General features: G+C 42.4%; 2 protein-coding genes and 1 long non-coding RNA gene across 3 annotated transcripts; 2 read left to right on the forward strand and 1 right to left on the reverse strand.

The window, feature by feature from the left end:
- Nucleotides 1-307: 307 nt before the first annotated feature.
- On the reverse strand, nt 308-12,162 carry SERTAD4 (SERTA domain containing 4). Its single transcript, XM_039230045.1, has 4 exons — nt 12,140-12,162; nt 6,932-7,123; nt 5,625-5,740; nt 308-3,057 (listed from the first exon to the last, which is right to left on the reverse strand). The coding sequence occupies exons 2-4, from the start codon at nt 7,104-7,106 to the stop codon at nt 2,296-2,298; spliced, it is 1,053 nt and encodes a 350-aa protein (XP_039085976.1). The 5' UTR covers nt 7,107-7,123; nt 12,140-12,162; the 3' UTR covers nt 308-2,295.
- LOC120230503 (putative uncharacterized protein SERTAD4-AS1) lies at nt 11,185-11,757 on the forward strand. Its single transcript, XM_039230098.1, has one exon. It carries the CDS (start codon nt 11,185-11,187, stop codon nt 11,755-11,757), a length of 573 nt encoding a protein of 190 aa, XP_039086029.1.
- On the forward strand, nt 12,089-13,509 carry LOC120230472. The gene is made up of 3 exons (XR_005528034.1): nt 12,089-12,455; nt 12,886-13,292; nt 13,386-13,509. It is a non-coding gene; the product is annotated as an uncharacterized LOC120230472 (long non-coding RNA).
- Nucleotides 13,510-26,222: the final 12,713 nt, after the last annotated feature.

Here is a 26,222-nt window from a genome sequence, read left to right on the forward strand (position 1 = left end):
AACATTATGATAATGCCGGGGGCTTTTAAAAAGCAAAGGGATATCATTTCTTTCATATTTAAATCTCTATGATGTACGACATTCATAATAAGAATGCTACCTTCCACAAATTAATTACCTTTTAACTAGCCTTTTCCTTTTATCAAATGAAATATTAGCCTCTATAGCAGCTTCAACCATTTACACATGGGTCATCTTTTTGACAATTTGGCATTTCATAACGCAATCAGCTAGGATTTATTCAGTATTTACTGCTTTTGTCAGAAACACTGCAAAAATGAAAAATGTTTAGATTTTTAAGATGAAACCTTCTTGGTAACCAACCACATCATTTATTAACATTGTCTTCTTAATCCGCAGGAATCTAAACTTACAAACTAGGACCACTCTAAAACACCTGTCTGATTGACCTCTTAAAGTAATCTTTCATTTTGAAGACTCCTGTGTGGCCACTGCCCACTAAACATTTAAAGTTTTTTAGAGGAGAAAGAGCAATGGGAAAGAGAAACACTGCCGATAATTATTAAAATAAAAAATCTTAATGAGTTTTGATCATTTTAATAAATATATATCAAGAAAACCTCACTTTATTACAACAACACATTCATATACAAGCATCTATCATCTAAGTTTTCAACATCAAATGTTTATCAAATATTGAAAATAAAGGACAAAACATTACTAGACTATTTAGCCATAACACAAGAACATGTTTTAAAAATTGGTCCTTGTGGACATTGTCCAAATGATCCTACTCATACACTGTATGAATGAGACCTATATTTAATATTAATAGCAATAATAAAAAAGCTTTATCTTGGAGAAACTGGGAGGACATACTTATTTCCTCCGTTTGGCATTTGGTTCCTGTGAAGTATTGTTTAAGGAGGCCCATGTCAATTAGCAACCTTGGAAACTGCAATATGGTGTAAGCAGAAGTTGGCTGGAGGAGAAGGGCAGACGGTCAGAGGGGCACTCTGAACGGTCTTGCAAACGTACAAATTAAAGGAATCACTGAGAAACATGCTGACCAAGTACATGGTAGCTATTGCCAACCGAGTCCCATTTCTCCAAAATAACTTTCCAAAAACTAAAATCTTTACATTCTTGAAGATAAAACCTTATTGATCACCACATCATTTATTAACATTGTGCTTCTTAATCAACAGCAAAAGTCATATATAAAAAACCACATGCTTTCATAATCTAAACGAGTGAACTGATGCAAAACAGATTAAAGTATAATGCATGCCACTGGTTCATGAACTTCATTGGACAAGAAAACAAAACAAAACTAAACAACCCAAAACCCAAAAAACCCAAACCCCAGCAACAGACCGTTGCCATAGAAAAGCTCAAGCAGCTTAGTGCTGGATTCTAACAGCTTTTTTGTTTCCCCCATCCCTTTCTAAAAATGCCAAATCCAAAAGCAATTGGGCATCAAAAACAAAGGAAGGATAGAGATGTTGAATCAAAAGTTGAACACAATAGTTTCGAAGTTAACGGTTTCCAAACAATATTGATCCACCCTGTGTTTTTTTTTTCCTGTTTGTTAAATCCCTGCTGTAACTCTGATTTATCCTTAATTTGCACATTGGCAAAAATTAAGATAAAGTAAGGCACCAAAAATCGCCCTGTATAACACCTCTCTAACAGCCGAATCACCCATCACAGGCAAGCCAGGAACTTGCAGGGATAACCCTTCGACACATATTGTTGATTGCCACACCAGGACAGGTGTTTCATTAGGTTATATCCTATTTTCGTCTGTCACGCAAGACTGTTAAAATACAAATACTTAATGGCACCACGAAGCCACTTCATCTAGCTCCCTGTCTTCAGTCTTTTATTCAGAAAAAAATACTGTCATGTAGAAGCAGGCATCCTTCGCTGGTTGTATTGGTTTGCTTACCAAATAACTACCTAATTAGTTGGTGAACATGTTGGAAGTTTCTTAGCTAGTGACAGATTGATTCCTTGGGGGTAATGGAAAGATCACAAGGGCACACTGTCCCCCGGTCTAATCTACTGACCTTTTCTGTGAGAAAACTAAGGTCTACTTTTAAATGTTAAGTCAACTGGTTTTTGGGTAAAATCACCACATTTATAAGTAGCTCGCTGATGCCTACTGTACAGATGTTTTATGCAATCTGCTCTCCAGGCATTAAAACGACACGGCATGTTCATGGCATAATTTTATCAGTTGTACAAAACTATAAAATCCATTCAAAATAAAATTTATGAGAGCTAATTGATCATGCTGTGCATGCTTCCGAGTTTCGGTGAAAAGATGGCTCATATTTTGCTCCCTTTGCCGCAGCACAGTTTGTTACTCGGTGAAGGCTCCTTTTTCCTTAAGGATTTTTTCCAAGACTCGCTCACATTGCTTTTCTCATTATATCCAGTCTCAAAATAATCATAAAATTGGCCCTTGCACTCAAAAGCCAGGTCATTTCCCACAGGTTCTTGGCTTAAGGGGCCACCATCCCTGTTGGTGTCATGATTTGCCTTCTCATCACTTACTGTGGCCTTTTCCTGAACACCTAGCGACCTGACATTAGTAACAAAGATTTCATTGGCGGGTATCTGGCCATCACCCTTGTAAATAGGTGCGCTGCCTACGTCAAAATCCACCTGGTGGGAACAACTAGGTAAAGGTAGAGGGGGAGAGGAAGAGGAAGATGAGGAGGAAGAGGGGACAGTGGTGGAGGCACTTCCAACGCTAGCATGGACAGAAAGGGGTACATTTAGGTAGTGACCACCACATTCTTGGTAAAAGCAGCAGGCATGAAACTTTTCACACTCCTCTTTGGCCATCCGTGGTCGTTTTCGGTAGGGGCAGTCTTGAGCCATGAACCACTCTTGAGCAGAGGGGCCATTGAAAGAGCAGGCAGGAAAGCACCAGTTACTCTGCATGATGATTTCTCCATGGATCCTTTTCATCAAATTGTTGATCAGGACAGACCTTCGCAGGTACACTTCAGGATCATCAATAAACTTTAGCTTTTCTAATGACATATAAAGGATGTGGGCTCGTTCCTCAAAAATTGAGATGGTCTAAAAGTCGAAAAAGGAAGAGAGAAACTTAGGACATGGGCTACAGGAAAATGCCATCACAGTAGATTTCTTTCTTGGTAGTCTCTGGATCTGGGAAAGCTGGGCTCCTGTTTCTCCCACATTCGTTTAGGGATGCTATCTCTGGTGTTGCTAATGTCCAACTCCCCCGACCCTCACCACCTCGCCTTCCTCAAACACTGGTGTGGTCAAGCACCTGGGAATCCAGTCACAATGGAGACCTCAGCAGGGACAGGTCAGGTTGTTCGCTCTTACGCAGCCCCGGCCCCGTGAGGGAGATGCCAAAACACCCAACACTCATCTACATCGCTAAAAATCAGAAGAGCAGTTTTTGTGGGCGGGGGAGGGGGCGGCAGCAGGCAGGTGGGAGGCGCAGAGAGGTAGTTACAAGGGGCACGAGGAGGGGTTCTCAGTTGCTGGTTATGTGGTTTCTTGGTATGGATGCTAGTTACATGGATATGTTCACTATGTGAAATCCATCACGCTGTACCCTTAAGATACTTGAGCTTTTATGTGAGTGTATACAAACACATGCACACGTACACACATATACTCACATATTATATGTGAATAAATGTCTTTTGAGAGATGCCAAAATGCAGGTCATAATAAATATACTTCAAACCCTGGCCAGGAGCATGAGAACTGCTTTCAGGGCTGTCCCTGTGGGTTTCACACTTGCAGTTATCTTTGCTTGAACAAGGGACAACAGCTCTTCCCCTGAAATGATCTGTCAGTTGAAGGGCCAAAGTAGGCTTCCTTCTGGGGCCAGGCAGGAGGAGAAGAGATGAAGGGGGAAATGAGAAAGACTCACTTCTGAGCAGTGTGATACCATCACCATGTGATGACTGGTACAGATCCAGCCAGTGGGAACTAGAAAATTGCTGCAACCATAACACAGAAACGAAACAGGAAATAAACAGCTTGTGTCCTAGGGGCCAGCTCTTCCAGGCCATAAGAAAAAAAAAAAAAAAAGGAACTGGTAGCATGACCTGAGGAGCTGTGAACAAAGCCAGCCCAGGTAGACCAAAGGCAGGAATTACACATTCGGAAAAACGTTCAGCCCCTGCCAATGCACGCAGCAGTCTTTATGAGCAAGGCCAAAGCCAACACCTTGAAGGACAAGCTTGTTGGAGCGGTGGGGAGAAGGGGTAAGAGAAGACAGAAAGCAAGTGCATAAAAAATTAAAAATCCAGGCGCCTGGGTGGCTCAGTCAGCTGAGCGTCCGACTTCGGCTCAGGTCGTGATTTCACAGTTTGTGGGTTCGAGTCCCGCATCAGGCTCTGTGCTGACAGCTTGCTCAGAGCTTGGAGACTGCTTCAGATTCTGTGTCTCCCTCTCTCTCTGACCCTCCCCTGCTCATGCACTGTCTCACATGCTCTCTCAAAAATAAATAAAAGGAAAAACAATTTTTTTTAATGAAAAATCCTCTCCACATTTCAGACAACTATGTTCTGGGTTATAACCTTCCTTTTTTTATTTTTAAGTTTTTTATTTGGAGAGTGAAGGAGCCGGAGGGGGTGGGGGGCAAAGATGGAAAATCCTGTCTGCTGGGAGCCTGAAGTGAAACCCTGAGATCATGATGTGAGACAAAATCAAGAGTCAGATGCTTAACTGACTAAACCACCTAGACACCCCAAGGTTGGTATATACCCTCCTTGATTAAATCTGTAGATAGTTTTTAAAGGAGGATAACTATTGGGGCACCTGGGTGGCTCAGTCGGTTAACTGCCCGAGTTCGGCTCAGGTCATGATCTCGTGATTCGTGGGTTCGAGCCCTGTGTCAGGTTCTGTGCGGACAGCTCAAAGCCTGGAGCCTGTTTCAGATTCTGTGTCTCCCTCCCTCTCTGGCCCTCTCCCACTCGTGCTGTCTCTGTCTCAAAAATAAATAAACTATTTTAAAAAAATAAAGGAGGCTAACCATAAAGAAAAAGAACTGGTATTTGAAAAGCTTAGTGGTCAGTTTCATACTTCTTACATATGTAAAAGAGTTAGCTGTGGTCTTTTCTTGGGAATGAGTTACATATTTTAATAAAGTAAACATATGTAGCAAATGTACAAGGAAGTGCATGTTTCTACTTGCACCCTTGCTTTCAAAGGATGCGGAGTCGACCTGTAAAGGGTCCTGAGAAGCCCTGGGGAACCCCTCCCATGTAGGCACCCACAAAAGTGACACTGGCCATTGGAACCAGAGCCTGGGGAGGGGGATTGTCAGGAAGGAAGTTCTTTTCTGCGCACACACGAAAGGACGGACCACTCATAACCATTAACACAACTTAAGAAAAATCAAATCATTTGTAAAAAAGATGCTCCTTGGATTATATAATTTTGTTATTTCTGGGGAGAGGAGCTCCTGCTGGCTTTCTCCTCAATTCTTTGTGAAAATAACATGGGACCCAAAAAAGTGACAACGATTAAAATGGCTCTGCTGAGAAGTGGCTCATTGTCATTGCTTGGGTGGAACAATTTGATTTCTGGAAATGGATAGAGCAACTGTTACTAAGTATCTTAAACTCTTAATAAAAAGAATGACTATTAAAAAAACATACTTTATGGCTACAGCTGCTGAGTGGTGGGTGAAAATCCTCTTCTTCCACATACTTCCTCTTAAAGTATGTGATCTTGGATGTTGTTACAGGATTTGAAATTCCCCTGTAATGTGATCCTGTGGTAATAAATCAGATATGACAAATGACATGCGGTTTGCAATAGGTTCTCCAAACAAAATACTTTCCTTTAATTTCTTTATAGAAGATAAGTTGGCTACGTATCTGTCTGTGCATGTGGTGATTAAAAATAAACATTTGTCTTAATGGTTGCTATCATACAGAATTTTGGGACCCAGGTGAGGCAAGGATTTCTAGGTAATTATAAAGGAAAATGATCTATTTCAGCATTTACTAAATACTCAGAACCTTAATTCTATGCACAAACAGCAAAATTCCTAAAGGGAAGAACAGTATTTGTTCAAATTGTTTAATTAAATCCATGATAAAAGAACACCACTGCTCAAATGTATACATCTTTAACTGTAAGCACTAATAACCAAATAACTTTAAAGTATTATTGAGTATAGGTAAGGGAGGAAATGACTTATATATTAGAATAGTAAGTTTCCTTCTTTCAAAATAGGAAATAAAACAGTTTTTAATTTAAAATTAAAAGTTGAGCTAACCAAAGTCCTTTTTCCTCTCAAAAACGTAACAGGTCAACTATGAATAAAAGTAGGGTCTAATATTTAAAGAACAGAGCTTTTAATCGAAAACAAACTCCAAAGAGTACTTATTTTACATTATAGTTTTTTAAAGTGGTACTACACAAAAATCCAAGGAACTTACCTTAGAATGTAAAAATAAAAAATCAGGAGGAATATATTTATATATTTCAAAAAATTTTTCCCATGAATATGAAAGCCAGTTGTGTGCTTAATAAAAAGAAGAGACACACAGCTTCTGGCCCAAAGTGCAGATTCCTTTATGTCTCATGGGATAAAGATTTCATTGTCAAGCTCACCAGGACTTGTGTAGCTCCGAGAGAGCCATGCAGTGCTACAGGGTGAAAAACCCAAAGCCAAACTCAGAGGTTCAAAATCTGGTTTGGTTCTTTTAAAAATATAGGTGCATGACTTACACATGCAGCAGCACCTCCTGTAGCCCCAGGTTTGAATGCAACTTGAATAACACTCCTGGTCCCCTCCCGGGAGCCCTGGGCTCACTTATGAGAGGTGCACAGGCAGCCTGGGAAGTCCCTGGAACCTGAGCTCTCTCAGCTCAGAAGGGCGCCCCAGATACCATCCCCGCCCACTAGTCTGGGAGCCGAGCTGCAGAAGGCAACGGGGGAAGGTCAAGGGCAGTACCTGCCAGTGGGGGACCGGCTCCCCGGTCTCCCTGCAGAGGAGCCTGTGCTGGCCCAGGGGGGCTTGGGCCTCCGTAGCTGTCAGCCTCCCATAGTGTCTGGTACCCAGCAATTTCGGCAGCTCCTTCCGAGACAATGGGCTCGCAGAATCTATTCATGGACAGAACCAGAGTCATCTCTGACAGCCTCAGATCTAAAAAAAAAAAAGAAAGAAAGAAAGAAAGAAAAAGAAGAAAAAAAGAAAAGAAAATAGAAAGAAAGAAAGAAAGAAAACAGCCCTAATCAAGAATAAGCCAGGGAATGGCCTTGGCATTTTCATTCCTTTGCTTTGGGAAACTTTTACTTCTCGGCCCTCCCCTTCACCCTGAAACATTTTATTATTTTTTCAAAGAAAACCTCAGCAAACTCTTGCTGCTATTAGCTCAGCCTCTGTGTTCAGCAATCTGCATTTCATGGGCGGATCTTTAAAATCCCATTTCTTATTGTTCTCAGATTCCCCTCAGCCCTCTTTGAGACAGCTGCTTTGCCTCCTAAACACATTTTCCCCTTGACCTTCCTGCAGAAAATGTACCGCTATGAGGCAAGTCCCAAACCCTTGCGCTTCCTTTCTATTAATAAGGCAAAATCAATTTTCTAGTCAGTCCCGGGAGAGTCCTCTTTGATGAAATCTGCTAATCAATCAAAAGGAAAGGGTGGGGTGGCAGAGATCTCCACCATTAATCCCTCCTGATGCGCTCAGTTTCCGTGTATGTGGCTGGCCCTCTCCTCCTCTCCTTTTGGCGGGGCCAGCTCCTCTATAACATTCTGGGGCTCCTTCCACTTTCCTTTCCCAAAACGAAGCAGACAGAGACACACTTGGTAGTTGTTTCCACCAGCCCTGATCGGCCTGAACTGGATCTGCCTCCAGTCAAAACACTGTGAGATGAAGACAGAAAATTGGCTCCAGTTTCAAGCCGGGAGTTGCAGCCCCACAGGAGCCAAGCACAACATCAACGGAGCAGGCAGAATATTAAACAGGAGCCAGGGCTTCGGGGCCAGAGGCAGCCGGCAACTCTTTACCCGGTGAGGCCCAGACACAAGGCAGGAACTTTCCAGGAGGCACCACACCGCTGCCCTCTTCTCCAGTTCAAGCCCCTGCCTAAGGCCTGCGGGGAGAATGGGAGCCTCTCTCCTCTGTGATGCCCGGTTGGTCCCTGCTTAACTCAGGTGGACCAGGCCTTTTCCGGGGGGGGCTCAGTGTCTTTGGTTGATCCTGGTAAGGCTCAAGGAAGGGTCAAGAGTGAGTTCAAAGGCAAAGCAAAAAGACCTATGGGCCAGAGCTCGGTGGTGAAGGCAGAGAGGCCTCAGCACCTTTATTAACAGCCAGTTCCTTTACAAGACCTGAACCTCTTCCATCCCGCTTTGCCATTTAAAGAACTGTCACAAGGAATGATGTCAGGTCTGCTTTCTGAAGACTGATTGTCTTTCAAACATATGCCAAAGGTCTAGTTCATGCTTTCCTTCTCCAAATTATACAGCTTGTAATGTTTTGGGGAAAGGGTGAATCTCCTGCTGTCTAGCAGGAGACTATGATTACCCACATGTTATATCAAGGGTCCACTTCCAGGTAAAAAAAGGAAAAACACCAGGGAAGGGGAAATAGCTTCACTGAAGAGACAATGTCCTCTGGCTAACAGAGAGGCTCTTGGCAGCCAGGACTCCATCCTTTATCCAGGCTTCTCTTAGAGATCCTAAATTCTGTTACAACCTCACTGAAGAATGAACCAAGGCCTTCTGACAGACAGGGGAAGTGTCCGCATTAGTGGCTGGAAGGAGGACCCAGATGATTTGAGCTGCTAAATGATCTACCCCTTCTCTTTTAAACCGCCCTGCAAAGAGGCAGCATCAAGGACTTATTAGAAAACATTATTAGAAGGAAAAAAAAGAGGTGTTTGATTAATTTTCTAAAAGGAGATGGTGGGACATGCCATTTTTCTTGCTTGAGTCATCAAAAAATTTAGGGCTGCACTGATTTAACAAATGAGGCTGGTCTCTCACCCCTCAAACTCAGCATCCAGTCAAGGTATCAAGCCTCATAGTAATTGATTCCCTGGGAGACTCTCATAAATGGTCTGATTTCTTAACCTATGATAAAAGACAGTTTTATCAGTAAGTGCTATTGCGAGGAGCACACGAATTATATAGGTTTTTATCAGTCAGTGGCCCTCTCTCACTGACTGCAACGGTGGTTTCCAGCTTGAAACTGACACTCACTTTCAGGCTGGATTCTGGGAATAAGAATCAAGCTTTTTGTCTGTTGTACTTTTATTACATAAAACCAGAGGAGGCTGACAAATCCACTCCTCTTAAGAAGGCATTTGTAGGCCCCTAGAAGCAATTACCTTTGTTTAACAGGACATTATATGGGCCCTGTGCTATTTTACGTTTCTAAGAGTTTGTTTATATTTTAATGACTTATTGTTGAAGCATTTTTGGTTGTTAAGGATTTAAGTGTTCCTATTTGTTAGTATTGATTCCAACACATGAAATTCTATCAGTATACATTTGAACTTGAAACACGGCATAGTTGCTTTATCTTGGCACTCTCTTTCCTTCGTGAGATCTAATTTCTGTTAAGTTTTTCTTTTTTGAGCTGGAAACTTGTACACACAAAATCCTATGCTGGAGAAGCCAAGTTCCACAAGTGATTTATGTAAGTCTGAATAAAAGATGAATGACTTCAGATTATTTGGGATCAGGGAGGAGACTTTGCAATCAAGTCTTCCTAGGAAGTCTATTTAGAATTTACACTGGGATGTTAACAAATTAAGAAGGTCAGTTCAACGTTCATGAAGAATTCGGAGTGTGAGGTGCTAAGCATCAATAGTTCACATGACTATCTGTATTATATGGGCAGATCCAAACTGTCGTTATTCCCTGTATGATGAGATTTATAATTCTGCTACTGAGTTCAGAAGTTTAAATCTGCAAATTCATGTGCTGTTATTATTAGATATAACCACAAAGATGTACATTTATGGTAAGATTTGTTTTCATAACGTCAGAGGTGAGTGGATTCAAAAGAAGGTTGTTAAAGTGTGTTTTGTCTATACATGGGTTTCAAAAATAAAAAAATAAAAAGGTCCTAACTTCTTATTCCCAGGCTCCTGCATGTCTGTGTTGTCACCCAACTGGATGTAGCCGAATGACACCTCAAGCATTCCCAGAAGGCTAAGGGCTAAAATGTCATGCTTTTCAGCAAATATTCAGAGTAAAGTTACCAGGCATTGCTATACAATTTGGTTTTTCCAGATGAGGTAGGCTTGTTCTTTCCTCAGAGCCATTATAAAGCTAACAGGAGTGGCAGGCGGGCACACAGAACAGAGTGGCTACAGGTTCTGTGGCACCTTGAATCCAACAGCTCCCGGTCATTCTTTGCCGCCCCACCCCCCATCATTGGAAATTAGAGAATATTAAGAGCGTTGTAACAGTTGGAGATCTGATTCCAATACTGAAACGCAGAGAAGTAAAGGGATGGTATTTTCAATGCACCTTTGATACTGCCAGTCTTAAATGTGTTGCCCAAGTGGACCAAGACCCGCCCCCACCCGCCACCAACCCCACCTCTTCGTCGCCCTTAACAAGATCCCAACAGCTTGTGCAGCTGCTGCTGCTGCTGCTGGTGTTGGTGTTGGTGGTGCTGGAGATGGAAGGGGCTGAATGGGTGGAATAAAATCCTTCAATCTTTCTAAATAGACGTCGCTTTTCTACCAGCCCCTGCAATACACCTGTCTGCCCTGAAAGTGCATTTCTCAGCCGCAGCTTCCATAGGCTAGGAGCTTTAGGTCAAGTCCTAGGGCTGGGCTTGAGGGCGAAGATGAGGTGTCCGGGTGTCCGAGCCCTGGCGCCAGGTCTCCCCACCCCAGGCTCAAGACTGGGGTCGCGACGTTTGGAGAACCGAACCCCTGCAGGCACCACGTCCAAGACTCTGGCACAGACACACCCCTAGGGGTCGGTGTCTCCGTCCCTGAGCCCCTTCCCGGGTAGGGAGCAGAGCCCAGCCGGCCGGTGGCCGCAGGAGTAGGTAAACAACACCCCAAGTGTCTGGGAACAAAGGCAAGTTGTCTTTCCACGGTGCGCGAGCCGTGCGCCTCTCCTGAAGAATAAGAGCTATTATTACTCTTTTCTTTCTTTCCTTTCGTTCTTCCTTTCTTCTTTTTTTTAAACAAGTTTCCTTCTAAGGGAAATAAACACCAAAGGTAGGATTCCAAGGAAATGACTCACAGCGGCTGGCAGGGCTCTGGCGAGGCTGGCCCGGTCCCCCCGCTCCAGCCCGCAGCAGATGCCTGCCCGGCCCTCCCTCCCTCGCCAGCCAAGCCCGCGCGGAGCCCGCGGCTGCTCGAGCGCCCGGAGCGGCCGTGCGACCCGGGCGGCGGGGTCTGCGCCCGCACCTCCCGCAGGCGTCCACTCTGTCCGCGCCACCCCGGGTCTCCACCCCCCCCCCGCCCCCCTGCCTCCACGGCCCCAGCCGGGCACTCCGGAAAGTTGCTACGGCCCAGGAGGCGGGAGGGGAGGAAGGGAGGAGAGAGAGGCGGAGGCGTGGACCAGGCGGGCCGCAGCCGAGTCCGCCGGGGAGGTGAGCTGAGGACAGAGGAGCCGCCGCCGCCCGCAGCGAGGCTCGGCTGCCGGGGAGGAGAGTGCGGGGGCGGAGGTGGCGGAGGACAGAAGGTGTCAGCTCCTGCAGCTATTCCCTTTTCTCGAAGACGCGCGCTCCTGACATCCACAACCCCTCCCTCTCCACCTGCCCAGCGTCGCGGCGACCAGACGCGGGGGCATCCCTCCTACTGACCCCCCGCCCCCTAGGGTAAGGGAGGGAGTGGCCGCCTAGGGCCCTGGGGGCTCGCCAGGGCTGCCATCCCCATCCGCCCCCGGCGTCGGCTGGGTGCGCGCGGGCGGCAGCGGTTCCCGCCCGGGTAGAGGCCCCGCGGCGCAAGCCAGCCCCGGGAAAAGCCCGCGCCACCTCGGCGCCCGGCTGCGTCCTGGCCCCCGCGCCGCCCAGGACCTGCTCCGGCCGGTGCGCGTCCACTCGGCGCCCCCGGCGCGGCCCTGGTGCCCGGAGGGCGCGCGGGTGCCACAGTCGGCGCGCGCAGACGCCCGCGGGGACCGGCCCTCGCCCTCCACCCGCCCCGGCCTCGCCGCCCCCGCCGCCCGCGCCCGGCCCGGCTCTTACCGCGGGGTCAACCGGGAGGCGGCGGCCGGAGCGCTCGCGCTGCCGCTGGTCCGCTCTGGGCTCGGCGCCAGCCCGGCCGCCGGTGCACAGTCGCGCGGGGCCCGGCCCGGCGGCCCGGTCGGCGGTGGACGCTGGTGCGCGGCGGGCGAGGGTCCCGGCAGGTCCCGCCGCCGCGACTGGGGCGCCGCGCCGCCGTTGCTGCAGACGGTTATGGTAATGAGCGGCTCTGTCTAGCGAGGAGCGTGTGAAACCCGTCAATCCTGTTTGCCATTTCCCCGTGGATTTCCGAGGAGAGGTTCTGCAGGATGCCCCCAGGGTGAGAGAGGGAACATGACAAGCGCGCCCGCTCTCGCGCCCTCCCTCTGCTCCCGCCGCCGCCGCCGCTCCTCAGGCAGCACACGGGGCGCCTTCCCCTCACCCCCACCCCAGCCCGCCCCCTGCCTCCTTCCCGCCCTCCCTCCTCCCTCTCCTCCCCTCTCTCCCCTCCCCTCCCCTCCCGGTGCCCGGGGACACGCGGGCCCAGCTCCAGCCCGCAGCCCAGACCCCACGCGCTCCCCGGCTCCCGCCCTAGCCCTGGGGGGCTCGGCTCCAGCGGGATAACGTATTCACTCTGCAACCTTCTGAGATGTCTCTCTCTCTCTCTCTCTCTTTGATTTGGTTCTGTTGTTGTTGTGTGTGCGTGTGATTTAAAAAAAAATCTGTGCCTTTCCCACCCTTTGAAAAGACTTTCTTCTCCTTTGCCACAGCAAACGGAGATGAGAAACAGATGTCTTTGCAGGACGAAGCCGTTATTCTCCCCTCGCCGCCGCCCCCGCCCGTTCCCCTCTGGAGCTGCATTATGTATAAAAAAGCAACATTGGTCCTACTGCAACCTGAATTGGCAACTCTTTCTGGGTGGGGAGCCCCAAGGGAATACCTCCAGGAAATAAAAAAGCAATAAAGGACGTTGTCCTTGGTCAAGGGAATGTAATTTAAGCCCTGGAATCACATTATTTTGCAAATAGCAATTTTCCCCTATATTAGGCTCAATTGGAGTTTGTTTTTTGAAACATTAATTCATAACTTCTGTCTAGGGACTCCTCCATAGCCGAGATGGGTCATTTCAGGTGTAATGAACACAGGCTTGGAAGGCATAGACCTAATAAAATCCGGGGTAAGGCACCTGCACAAAAGTGTTACAAAGACTATAATGTTTGTTTACTGCTACTATGCCAGATGTGCTAAATATAACACTTCTTTAAAACAGTGATCCTCCGACTGTGAAAAACCAAACCTCTTGCTGCCTGGCTCCCTAGGAATCAAGGAGAGGCACAGACTGAAAATCAGGGAGGAAAGGAGTAAGATCAAGGACGGGGATTAGCATCTGCAAATTGAACTCTATCTAATTTGCATGTTTATTTCTTAGAATTGTAATTAAATTTGTGTAATAAATGTTTTCCATTTCATTTGTACACTTAAAATTTGGGTGACTGACATGCAGTTAAGTGAATTTCTTTTCTTTTTTAAACAAATGTAGTTTATTTAATAAAGCAGCAAACAAATATTAGACATAGTTAGAACTAATCTACTTTGAAGGTATTTTTGTTGAACTTTGTACATTTGAAGCCTCTCAGAGGTTTTAAGGGTATTAGGAAGCCGAGAGAAGGCAATTATGCTGAAAACAGCCTAACTCCACAGATTTCCAGGACCATGATTTCATTTTTTCCAAAAAGACATTTCAGGGTTGCATGCCTCAAGTTGGGAACTGGGCATCCATCTTGGCTTTATTCTGAACCATATTAAAACCATATTAAATTGCATTGGCTCTGGGAGCCTGGGTGGCTCAGCCAGTTAAGCGTCTGACTTCAGCCCAGGTCATGATCTCACAGCTCATGAGTTCGAGTCCGGCACTGGGCTCTGCGCTGACCGTGCAGAACCTGGAGCCTGCTTGGGATTCTGTGTCTCCCTCTCTCTCCCAATCACTCTCTTTCTCTTTTTCTCAAAAATAAACACTAACATTTTTTTTAAAAATTGCATTGACTCATGTACAATACAGACCATTATGATAATAACTTAAGAATTGTAAAGGTGAGGAGGCTCCTGGGCAGCTCAGTTGGTTAAACATCTGACTTTGGATTTCGGCTCACGTCATGATCGCACAGTTCATGAGTCTGAGCTCTACATTGGGCTCTGGGCTGACAGTGTAGATCCTGCTTGGGATTCTCTTTTTCCCTCTCTCTACCCCTCCCCTGCTCATGCTCTCTCTATTTCTCCCTAAAATAAATACACATTAAAAAAATCATAAAGATGCCATTTTGTGCAATCCATGGGTGTTGCATGCCCAGCTTATGGGCAGAACATCATTTTCATTTGGATGGAGAGAATAGGGTAAGGAAAGGCACAGGGCGTTTAAAGCAGTGCAAGTACTTGAAATCTACACCAGTACCTAAAACTGGTTAGTGTCTAACTCAAATGAAGAACTAAATGTGAGGGCTTAGAGGCATGGCTTATTATTGTTTTTATCTCCCTATATTAAAGTTTTATAGCATTTAAAGGACTATGGGGAAATCCCCACATACACTTGGCTGTGTCAAAATACATAAAACCAAAAGGAGCAAATTAAGCATAAAATTGAGAAATAACATGAGACTTAGTATCAGCATGGGTTGCTTTGGCATCTTCTGGAGCTTTGGCTCTGAGAAATGGGCCTTCTGGGAAATTGGCATTGCCCTTGGTGGGGGGTGGGAGTAGGGCTTTTGGCTTTAATGTTACAACAAAAATGACCTCACAACACAAGTATGCAATCGTTGGACTTCACAGCACCCTTGTGGTTTTGAGTATGAACTTGACCCTGTCCTGTTCAGATATGTTAGGTTAGCATGTTTTACTAACAGCTCTCCTAGCCCCAATTTTTAATCTCAAGCTTAATGTTTTCTGAGATTCAATGCCCAACTGTTGACAACGTGAACTACAAGTGTCTACAAGCAGAAAATATCATTTTAAAGTATATTTAAAAGTATAAAGTGAGTTTCTTGTTGAAGATGGCAAAATGGGAAGATCCTGAACTCACCACCTCCCACAGACACAAGGAATCCACAGCTATGTGTGGAACAATTTCCTCTGAAAAGAAATCTAAAAACTTGTAGAGCAACCCCTTTGCATGGGGGCAAAGGAGAGGGAAACCACATGGAAGTGGAGGACCATAAGCCCCATCTCTGGTACAGTGACCCAGTCAGGAGGGAATTCAACCCAGAGCTTCTCCTGGAGGATTGACAGGTTTGTACCACACATCAGCCCTGAGTAGGGGAGGAGCAGAGAGAGCAGGAGAGAGAGAGAGAATTCCAAGCAGGCTCCATGCTCAGCACAGAACCGATTTGAGGCTCGATCTCATGGTTCATGAGATCATGACCTGAGCAGAAATCAAGAGGCAGACATTCACCCAGATGCCCTCATCCCAACTTCTAAGGCTGGCATCTGAGAGATGATCCTCAAGACATCTGGCTTTGAACACCAATAGGACTCATCACCACCAGATCTGGTTGGCCATGGTGAACTGAGAAACTGCTCTTAAAGGGCCATTGCACAGACTCACTCACCCCAGGGCCCAAAGCAGAAATGGCTCTTTGAAAAGCATCCAGACTATATGTGAGTGAGACTACATTTCCCAATTTTAAAGCATTGGTCTCGGAGGAGGGGCCTGCTGAGATATTGTCCAAGGTTGGAAGCTGGTGGATTCCACCTTCTTCCTCTCCTTCTGCTTTGCTAAGGCCTGTAGCCACCATTGGTTTTTCTCTTTCCCACGTGTGCCATCTTTATGCTTCCAGCCAGTGGGTGCCATTTTGCATGCTCTCCCCCTGCCTTGCTAAAGCTGGCAAGCACCATCACTTTTACCCTTCTTTCTTTCACTTTTTTTCATTTATCTTCTTCTTCTTTCCTCTTTTAGTTTTTTCCTTTTGTCTTTTTCTTTCCTTTTCTTTAGCACGCGCTGTCTTTGCACTCCCCCTATGCTTTGCTCCAGCCAGTGAGCACCATCTTTATACTCTCCCTCTGCTGCACTTACAGAGCCCCAGTATCTCCCAGAGGGGAGCTTCCACACGCATCTGGCGCTCCAGTTTTATATTTGGGACCCCAGCTGTTGTGGCTACCATCCAGAGGATGCCCATTCATGGCCTGGTCCTGGTGGCCTGGGGGTCTTGCATTCTTGGGTCTCATAGGGCTGCAGCAATTGGAGAGATAGTTCTTGGCACACTGTCATTCCCAGCACACTGCACAAATAGCAGATAGAAACACACTCCCCATCTTTCTTAGCAAGAGGCCGATTTGCTCGTCCAAGAGCTGTGACCTGAGGGGCAGGCTTCAGGTTTACATACTTACAGTAGCCTATGGAGGTGCCCTCAGGAAACAGAGGCCCGGGGAACACAACCTTTGCCCTCTCCCCCTGCCTCATTCCAGCTTGCAGGTATCTTCTAAAAGGAGGTTTATACCCTGTCTAGAGCCTTGATTTTTGTGGCTGCTGCCAGGGGACATTTCTGCATTACCTGGCTCTGGTGCACAGTGGAGCTTATACTTGCTTCGTGTCCCACAGGACTGGAACCAACCAAGAGTTCTTAAATAGCTACCACTCCCAGGGCACAGCAAGAGGCCACAGACCCGGGAGCTCAATCTTTCTGTAAAAGAGGCCTATTAGCTTATCACTGCTGCAGCATAAAGGGCAAACTTGAAATTAAACACACCTCTAAGGGATGAGTATAAACATTTCCAGAGACCTCAGAGATGTGAGCACCAACTTTGCACTCTCCCTGTGCTGTGCTCCAGAGCTCTAGCGTCTCTTAGAGGGAAGCTCTTAAACATGTCTGGCAACCCAATTCTTATTACTCATGCCCTGGTTTTTCTGACTGCTGCTCAGGGGATATCCCTGGATTGTCTAGCTCTGGTGGGCAGGGGATTTGCATTTCTGGGTCCCATAAGACTGTAACAACCAGAAAGACAGTTCTTGGCAGACTCCCACCTCCGGGACACAGGACAGATAGCAGACTGAACCAGACACCCAGTCTTTCTATGAAAGAAGACTAGTTGCTAGTCCTGGAGCTTTGGCTATAGGGGCAGGCTTCAGGTTGGGCACACATCTAGAGGCTTTGGAGGTGTTCTCAGGGCACATAGGTCATGGGACACCATCTTTATAATTCCCTACTCCCTCACTACAACTCATTAGTCTCTCCCAGAAAGGAGCTTGTACACTTGTTTGGAGCCCCGATTTTTGTAACTGCTTACCGGAGAGCACCTTCAGATTACCTGGTTCAGGGGCCCCGTGGGGCTTATATGCTTGTGGTCCCCCAGGACTGCATATATGAACATTCTTTAAAAGCTGCTGCCCAACAGTATAACTTCCAGTAAGCCTGAATCTGGGTGCTGACTGACATGCTCTCCTTTGGGACACTGACTCTCTTGGCACCCCCTCAACTACTAGGCGCTATTAAAATTAAAACAGGTTGCTTTGAAAATCACAAAGGTTTGAGAGACAACCAAGAGCTAGGGCAGGGTCAAACAATGTTTCATCTTCTATACAAGGCCAATCCTTCAGGACTACAAGAGGTGACTGTTTCATCTAATGCATAGAAACCAACACAGTCAAACAAAATGAATAAACAGAAAAATATGTTCCAAAAGAGAGGATTAGATAAAACCTCATAAAACAACTTTAGTGAAATGGAAATAAGTAATTTACCTTACAAGGAGTTCAAAGTAATGGTCATAAAGACGTTCACTGAACTCAAGAAAAGAATATATGAACACAGTGAGAAAGAACTTCAGCAAAAAGATAGAAAATATAAGAAAGTTCCAAAAAGAAGTCACAGAACTGAAAATACAATAACTGAACTAAAAAATACAACTAGAGGGAGTCAACAATAGACTAGACGAAGCAGAAGAAAGGACCCATGAACTCAAAGATGGCAGAGGAACTCACCCAAATAGAATAGCAAAAAGAAAAAGTGAAAAAAAAAGGTGAAGCTAGCTTATAGGACCTATGGAACAACATCAAGGGGACTAATATTCACATTATAGGGGGTCCAAGAAGAAGAGAGAGAAGGAAGTGGGAAACGTATTTGAAGAACTAAATGCTGAAAAATTTTCTAACCTGGATAAGGAAACAGACATTAAGATCCAGGATTCCAAAAAAAAGATGAAATCAAAGAAACCTGCACCAAGACACATTATTTAAAATATCAAAATTAAAGAGGAGAAAATCTTAAAAGCAGCAAGAGGAAAACATCTTGCTATATACAAGGGAACCCCCATAGAACTATCAGAAGGTTTTTAGCTACAACTTCATCAGCCAGAAGGGAGTGGCACAATATATTTAAAGTGCTGAAAGAAAAACATTTCCAACCAAAAAATGAACTACCTTAGAAAGTTAGTATTCAGAATTGAAGGAGGGATAAAATGTTTTCCAGACCAGCAAAACCTAAGGGAGTTTATTACCACTAAATCAGACAAGAAATGTTAAGGGATTTCTTTAACTTGAAGAAAAGGTGCTAATCGATAACAAGAAAACATAAAAGTATGAATTTCACTGCTAAAGATAAATATATAGGAAAGGCAGTGGATTAAACATTTATTAAGTGAGATAAAGGTTGAAAAAGAAGATAAAAGTAGTAATAACTACAGCTACAATAATTAGTTAAGGGGTATACTAGATAAAATGATGTTAAATATGACATCAAAAACAAAATCATGGGAGGCTAGGTAGTAAAACTGTATGGCTTTAGAATGCATCTAGGACTAGTGATATGCAGTAGGATCCTCTCTCATGAGGCTGGACAGTGAGCTGCAGCTCCCAATCAGCCATGTGACCATGAGGGTAGACAATTGATATACTTACAACCATTCTGTACCCATATAACCATGCTGTTTTCCCTTTTAGTACAATATTCAATCAACTACATGAATTATTCAACATTTTATTATAAAATCAGCTTTGTGTTAGATGATTTTGCCCAACTGTAGGCCAATGGAAGTGTTCTTAACATGTTTAAGGTAGGCTAGGCTAAGCTATGATATTTGGTAGGTTAGGTGTATGAAACACATTTTCGATTAACAATATTTTCAACTTAATATTGGGTTATTGAGAGGTAATCATTATAATTTGAGAAAGATCTGTATACTGTTATGAATCTAAGTTGTTATATGTGTACCTCATATTAATCATGAAGCAAAAAACTATAATAGATACACAAAAGATAATGAGAAAAGAATCTAAGCATAACACTAAAGAAAATCATCAAACCACAAAAGAAGAGATCAAGAGAAGAAGAAAGGAAGAAAGAAACTCCAAAATGGCCAGAAATCAACAAAATGACAATAAGTACAAACTTATCAAAAAATGCTTTTAATGTAAATGGACTAAATTCTCCAGTCAAAAGACATGGAGTGGCTGAATGGGTAAAAAACAAAACTCATCAATAAGCTGCCTATAAGAGACTTCAGATCTAGGGACACACATAGACTGAAAATGAACAGACGGAAAAATAAATTCCATGCAATAAAATCCAAAAGAAAGCTGGGGTACCTAAACTTATCAGACTAAATAAACTTTAAAGCAAAGATAACAAGAAACAAAAAGAAGAGCATTACATAATGATAAAGGGATCAATCCAACAAAAAGATGTAATGATTATAAATATCTATGTACCCAACAAAAGAGCACCTAAATACATAAATTAATCTTAACAGACCTAGAGGGAGAAATAAGCAGCAATACAATAATAGTAAGGAAATTTAATACTCCACTTACATCAATGGATAGATCATCCAGCCAGAAAATCAGTAAGAAAATATTGGCTTTAAAATGACACATTAGACCAGATGTGTCTTAACAGATACATATAGAATATTTTATCCAAAAGTAGCAGAATACACAATCTTCTCAAGTGCATATGGAACATTCTTCATGATAGAACATATATTAGGCCACAAAACAAGCCTGACAAATTTCAGAAAATTAAAATCTTCTCAAGTATCTTTCTGACCACAATGGTTTGAAACTAGGGGGTTTCTCAGTTATAAGAAAATTGGAAAATTCACAAATATGTAAAGAATAAACAGCATGCTATTGAAAAACCAGTGGGTCAATAAAGAAATCAAAAGCAAAATAAAAAAAATACCTTGTGACAAATGAAAATGGAAATACGATATGCCAAAATGTATAGGAGGAGAGGCGATTTCACAGTGATAAATGCTTACCTCAAAAAATAAGAAAAATATCAAATCAACAACCTAACTATATCTACCTCAAGGAACTAGAAAAAGAAGAACAAATAAAGCCCAAAGATGGAAGAAGAAAAGAAATAACCAAAGACCAGAGCAAAAATAAGTGAAACAGAGACAAAAAGACAATAAAAAAGATCAATGAAATCAAGAGCTAGTTCTTTGAAAAGATAAACAAAAATGACAAACCTTTAGCTAGATTCACAAAAAAAAAAAAAAAAAGAGAGAGAAGGCCCAAATAAATAAAATCATAAATGAAAGGAGACACTACAATTGATACCACAGAAATACAAAGGATCGTAAGAGACTACTATGAAAAATATGTGCTAACAAATTGAACAACCTAGAAGAAATGGATACATTCCTAGAAACTTACAATCTTCCAAGACTAAATCATGAAGAATTAGAAAATGTGGATGTACCAATTACTATTAAGGAGATTAAATCAGTAATTTAAAAATTCTCTACAAACAAAAAAGTCCTGGACCAGATGGCTTCATTAGTGAATTATACCAAACATTCAGAGAGCTAACATAAATCTTTCTCAAACTGCACTGAAAACTAAGAGGAAAAAACACTTACAAGCTCATTTTACAAGGCCAGTATTACCCTGATACCAAAACCACACAAGCACACCACAAGAAAGAAAAGTTACAAGTCAATATTCCTGATGAACATAGATGAAAAAACCCTCAACAAAACATTAGCAAACAAAATTCAACAACGCATTAAGAGGATCATACATCATGATCAAATGAGATATATTCCAGGGATGCAAAGATGGTTCAACATCCACAAATCAATGAACATGATACACCACATTAACATAACGGATGAAATCATATGATCATCTCCATAGATGCAAAAAAAAAAAACATTTGAGAAAATTAAATATCCATTTATGACAAAAACTGTTAACAAAGTGAGTATAGAGTGAATGTGCCTCAATGTAATATGAAACCATATATGAGAAGCCCACAGATAACATCATGCTCTAAGATCAGGAACAAGATAAGGGTGCTCACTCTTACCAATTTATTCAACATAGAATTGGAAATCCTAGCCACGGCAATTAGGTAAGTAAAAGAAAGAAAAGGCATCCAAATTGGAAAGGAAGAAGTAAAACTCATTATTGGCAGATGACATGATATTATATAGAGAGAACCTTAAAGATGCCACCAAAAAATTATGGAAATTAATAAATGAATTCAGTGAAGTTGAAGGATAATCAATATAGAGAAACTGGCCACATATCTATACACTAATAACCAAACTATCAGAAAGAGAAATTAAGAAAAGAGTCTGATTTATAATTGTACCAAAAGGAATAAAATACTTACAAATAAATGTAACCAGAAGCAAAAGACCACTGAAAACTATAAGATATTGATAAAGGAAATTGAAGAAGACCCAAATAAATGGGAAGATATTCTGTGCTCATGGATTGGAAGAATTAATACTGTTAAAATGTCCGTACTACTCAAAGTAATCAACAGATTCAATGCAATCCTTATCAAAATTCCAGTGGCATTTTTTTAATAGAACTGAAACAAACAATTCCAAAATTTATATGGAACTACATAAGTACACAAATAGTCAAAACAATCTTGAGAAAGAACAAAGGTGGAGGCACCATGTTCCCTGATTTCAAACTACATTACAAAGCTAGAGTAATCAAAACAATATGGTATTGGCATAAAAACAGACACATAGATTAATGGAACAGAATAGAGGGCCCAGAAATAAACCCACACATATATAGTCAATTAATTTACAACAAAGGAGCCAAAAATATACAATGCAGAAAGTACAGTCTCTTTAATAAATGATTTTGGAAAAACAGGGCAGCAACATGCAAAAGAATGAAACTGGATCACTTTCCAACACCATATACAAAAGTTAACTGAAAATGGATTAAAGATTTGAATATAAGACCTGAAACCATAAAATTCCTAGAAGAAAACATAGGTGGCAATCTCCTTGCTACTGGTCTTGGCAATGAGTTTTTTGGATTTGATACCAAGAGCAAAGGCAACAAAAGCAAAAATCAACAAGTGGGACTACATCAAACTAAAAAGCTTCTTCAAAGCAAAAGACACCATCAACAAAATGAAGAGGAAACCTACTGAATGGAAGAAATTGTTTGCAAATCCTATATCTGATAAGGGATTAATATCCAAATACATAAAGAACTTATGCAACTCAATAGCAAAAAACAGTTTGATTAAAATATGGGCAGAAGGTCTGAATAGACATTTTTCCAAAGAAGACATACAAATGGCTAATGGATACATGAAATGCTGCTTATCATCACTAATTATCAGGGAAATGCAAATCAAAACCACAGTGAGGTATCACCTCACACATGTTCGAATGACTTATCAAAAAGACAAGAAATAAGACATTGGCAAGAATGTGGAGGAAAGGGAACCCTTAAGGGTACAATGTTGCTGTGAATTAGTGCAGCCACTGTAGAAAATAGTATGGGATTCTTCAAAACAATTTTTTTTAAATTTTTACTCTATGATCCAGCAATTCTACTTCTGGGTATTTATCCAAAGAAAATGAAAATATTAACTTGAAAAGATATAGACACACTCATTTTCATTATAGCATTATTTACAATGGCCAAGATGTGAAAACAACGTATGTGCACATGAATGGATAAATGGATTAAAAAAACTGTGACATAGGGGTACCTGGCTGGCAATTCTTGATCATGGGTTCAAGGACTCATGTTGCACATAGAGATTATTTAACATAAATAAATAAAGCTGTTATAAATTTCTACATCTATTTAGGAAAAAACCTGGACACACACACACATGCACACACACACACACACACTGGAATATTATTCAGATATAAAAAAAAAATCTTGCCATTCACAACAATACAGATGGATCTTGATGATTTTATGGTAATTAAAATAAATCAGAGAGAGAAAGAGAGATACTGTGTGATCTCATTTATATGTGGAATAATTAAAAAAGACCCAATCTCATACATATAGAGAATGAATTGATGGCTGCCAGAGGTAGGGGCTGGGATTGGATGAAATGGGTAAAGGGGATCAAAGTATGCAAACTTTCAGTTATAAAGAAAAAGTCATGGGGAAGTAACGTACAGCACATGGTGACTATAGTTAATAATAATGTATTGCATATTTGAAAGTTGCTTAGAGAGTAAATCTTTAAAATTGTTTTTTTTTTTTACATTTATTTATTATTGAGAGACAGAGCACGAATGGGGTAGGAGCAGAGAGAGAGGGAGACGCAGAATCCAAAGCAGGCTTCAGGCTCTGAGCTGTCAGCACAGAGCCTGATGTGGGGCCTGAACCCACAAACTGTGAGATCATGACCTGAGCTGAAGTCGGTCACTCAACCAACTGAGCCATCCAGGAGCCCCAAGAGAGTAAATCTTAAACGTTCTTATGTATAAGAAAAAAAATTCTGTAATTATATATGGTGACAGATATTAACTAGATTTATTGTGGTGATCATTTCACAGTATATACAAATATCAGATCATTATATTGTATGCCTGTAATGTATGTCAGTAATACCTCAATAAAAAATAAATAAAAATAAAAATTTTAAGTGAGTATGTGGTAGCTATGGCATAAGAAAAGAAATAACTATAAATCAATAATGAAATATTTGGAACGAGTAAATGTAATTTATCAATTGCAATATCCAACCTGAAAACTATGATGTCATAAATTTTTAGATATGTGTGTATGAAGTTCCAAGAGAGAAATCTGATTATAAAACTTAAGATATCTCGAGCTGCAAATTCACCAAAGACAGTGATTTTCCTTTTAGTCAAACTAAGTTAAAACTACTGCAACCTGGGGTGCCTGGGTGGCTTAGTTGGTTAAGCGTCCGACTTTTGCTTAGGTCATGATCTCACGGTTCGTGGGTTTGAGCCCCGCATCGGGCTCTGTGCTGACTGTCAGCTCAGAGCCTGGAGGCTGTCTTTGGATTCTGTGTCTCCCTCTCTCCCTGACCCTACCCTGCTCGTGCTGTCTCTCTCTCTCCTAGGAATAAATAAAACATTAAAAAAAAAAAAAAAAAACTACTGAAACCCATTCACAATAACTTTTTATCATTTTTAAAGTTTATTTATTTTGAGAGAGAGACAGAGGGAGAGACAGAGAGAGAAGGGGAGAGGGGAAGAGAAAGGACAGAGAATTCCAAGCAGGCTCTGTGCTGTCAGTCCTTACATAGGGCTTGATATCACAAACTGTGAGACCCTGACCTGAGCTGAAGTCAGGAGTCAAACATTTAACCAACTAAGTCACCCAGGTACCCCAACTTTTAGTCATTTTAAAGAGGTTTCCCAAGTAAAATTTGACTCTTTCAGACTACTGTGGACACAGTAGTCCACAATCTGTCTAAATGAAGACAGGACATTTGTACTGGCTATTCCTTCTCCTGGAATGCTCTTTCTCCAGACAGTTGCACAGATCAATATTCCACCTTTTCCAAGTCTTTACTTAAATACCACTTTCTTAACAAAGCCCGACCATTTTGCTTAACATTCTAATCATCTCTGTATCTTATTTTATTTTTGACCACAAGATTTATCACCTTCTAATAGGCTCTATGTTTTACATATTTATTCTATTTATTACTACTAGAAATTAAGGCTCACAAAGGTAGGGATTTTGTCTTTTTTATCCACCCCTATATCTCCAACACAGAGCCTGGCACACTGAAATCACTCAACAAATATGTGTTAATTGAGCATTATTGACTGACAAGTTAGTTTCACATATATACAAAATCCCAAAGGCTAAAATAGAGCTACTAGAGTCTATAATATATAGATAGAATGGTGAAGCAAGCAGTTTGTTTTCTCACTAACTCCTTTGTGTCCAGAATTCTCCGGTCCAGTGCTCTTACCTGCCCTGCAACACTCCAGGACCTGAAGACGTTCCAAGATCTTCAGGCACCCATATGATTTTGCACTGACTTGCCTGCCTAAGGGTCTCCAGTACGATATCTCATCCAAGTGGATGGTGGTGCTCTGGACCAGCCCTCCTTTCCCCCAGTGCAGATTTTCATTCGTTGTCAAGATGCTTGTCCTAAGCGACAAATTGTATAAATACAAATTGTGTAAATAATTGCTCTCCAGGATCCTGTAACGTCACTTCTTGGCAAAGCCACTGTTTCAGAAGCCAGGAACTCCTCCACTGTCTTTCTAATCCTACTTCAAAATTTGCTCAGAAACATGTCAATAATTATGTGCATTTTATATATAAGCATTGAGCTCGGCACTGCAAGTGAAGTAGAAATGAATAAGATACTGTTCCCACACTTACAGAGTTGTCAATATAGCAAGTAGCAAAAGATAAGCATAGAAATAATGGCACTATTTAGTAATTCAGGGTATAGTAGATGCCATGGGAGTTCAGTGGTAGAACAAATCACATCCAGCTTAGGGGAGCCAGAAGACTTACTTAAGAAATTAAAATATGAAGTTGACCTTGAAGGATAAGTAGGTTCTCAATGGTTGGACATGAGGTATAGATGAAAAGTATTTCAAGTGGAGGAAATTATTTGAGGCGCATAGGTTGGAAAGCAAAGGGCATCTTTAGCAAGCTTTCCAGTTTTATTAGAGTGACAAAGTATGTGAAAGTCAAAGGTAAATGAGGCCACATGATGACAAATGTTGAAAAATGAGATGAGTTTGATTTTAATTTAATAAACAGTGGGAAGCATTTTAGGATTTTGAACTGGAGAATGCCAGGATCAAAGCCAAACTTTCAAAAGTGTGATGTGCATTGGAGAGCAGTGTTAGGAAGCTCTTCTGATAGTCTAGGTGAGGGAAAATG

The sequence above is a fragment of the Hyaena hyaena genome, unplaced genomic scaffold (assembly GCF_003009895.1).
Source record: "Hyaena hyaena isolate Hyena2069 unplaced genomic scaffold, ASM300989v1 scaffold_43, whole genome shotgun sequence".
In the NCBI taxonomy this organism is placed as follows: Eukaryota; Metazoa; Chordata; class Mammalia; order Carnivora; family Hyaenidae; genus Hyaena; species Hyaena hyaena.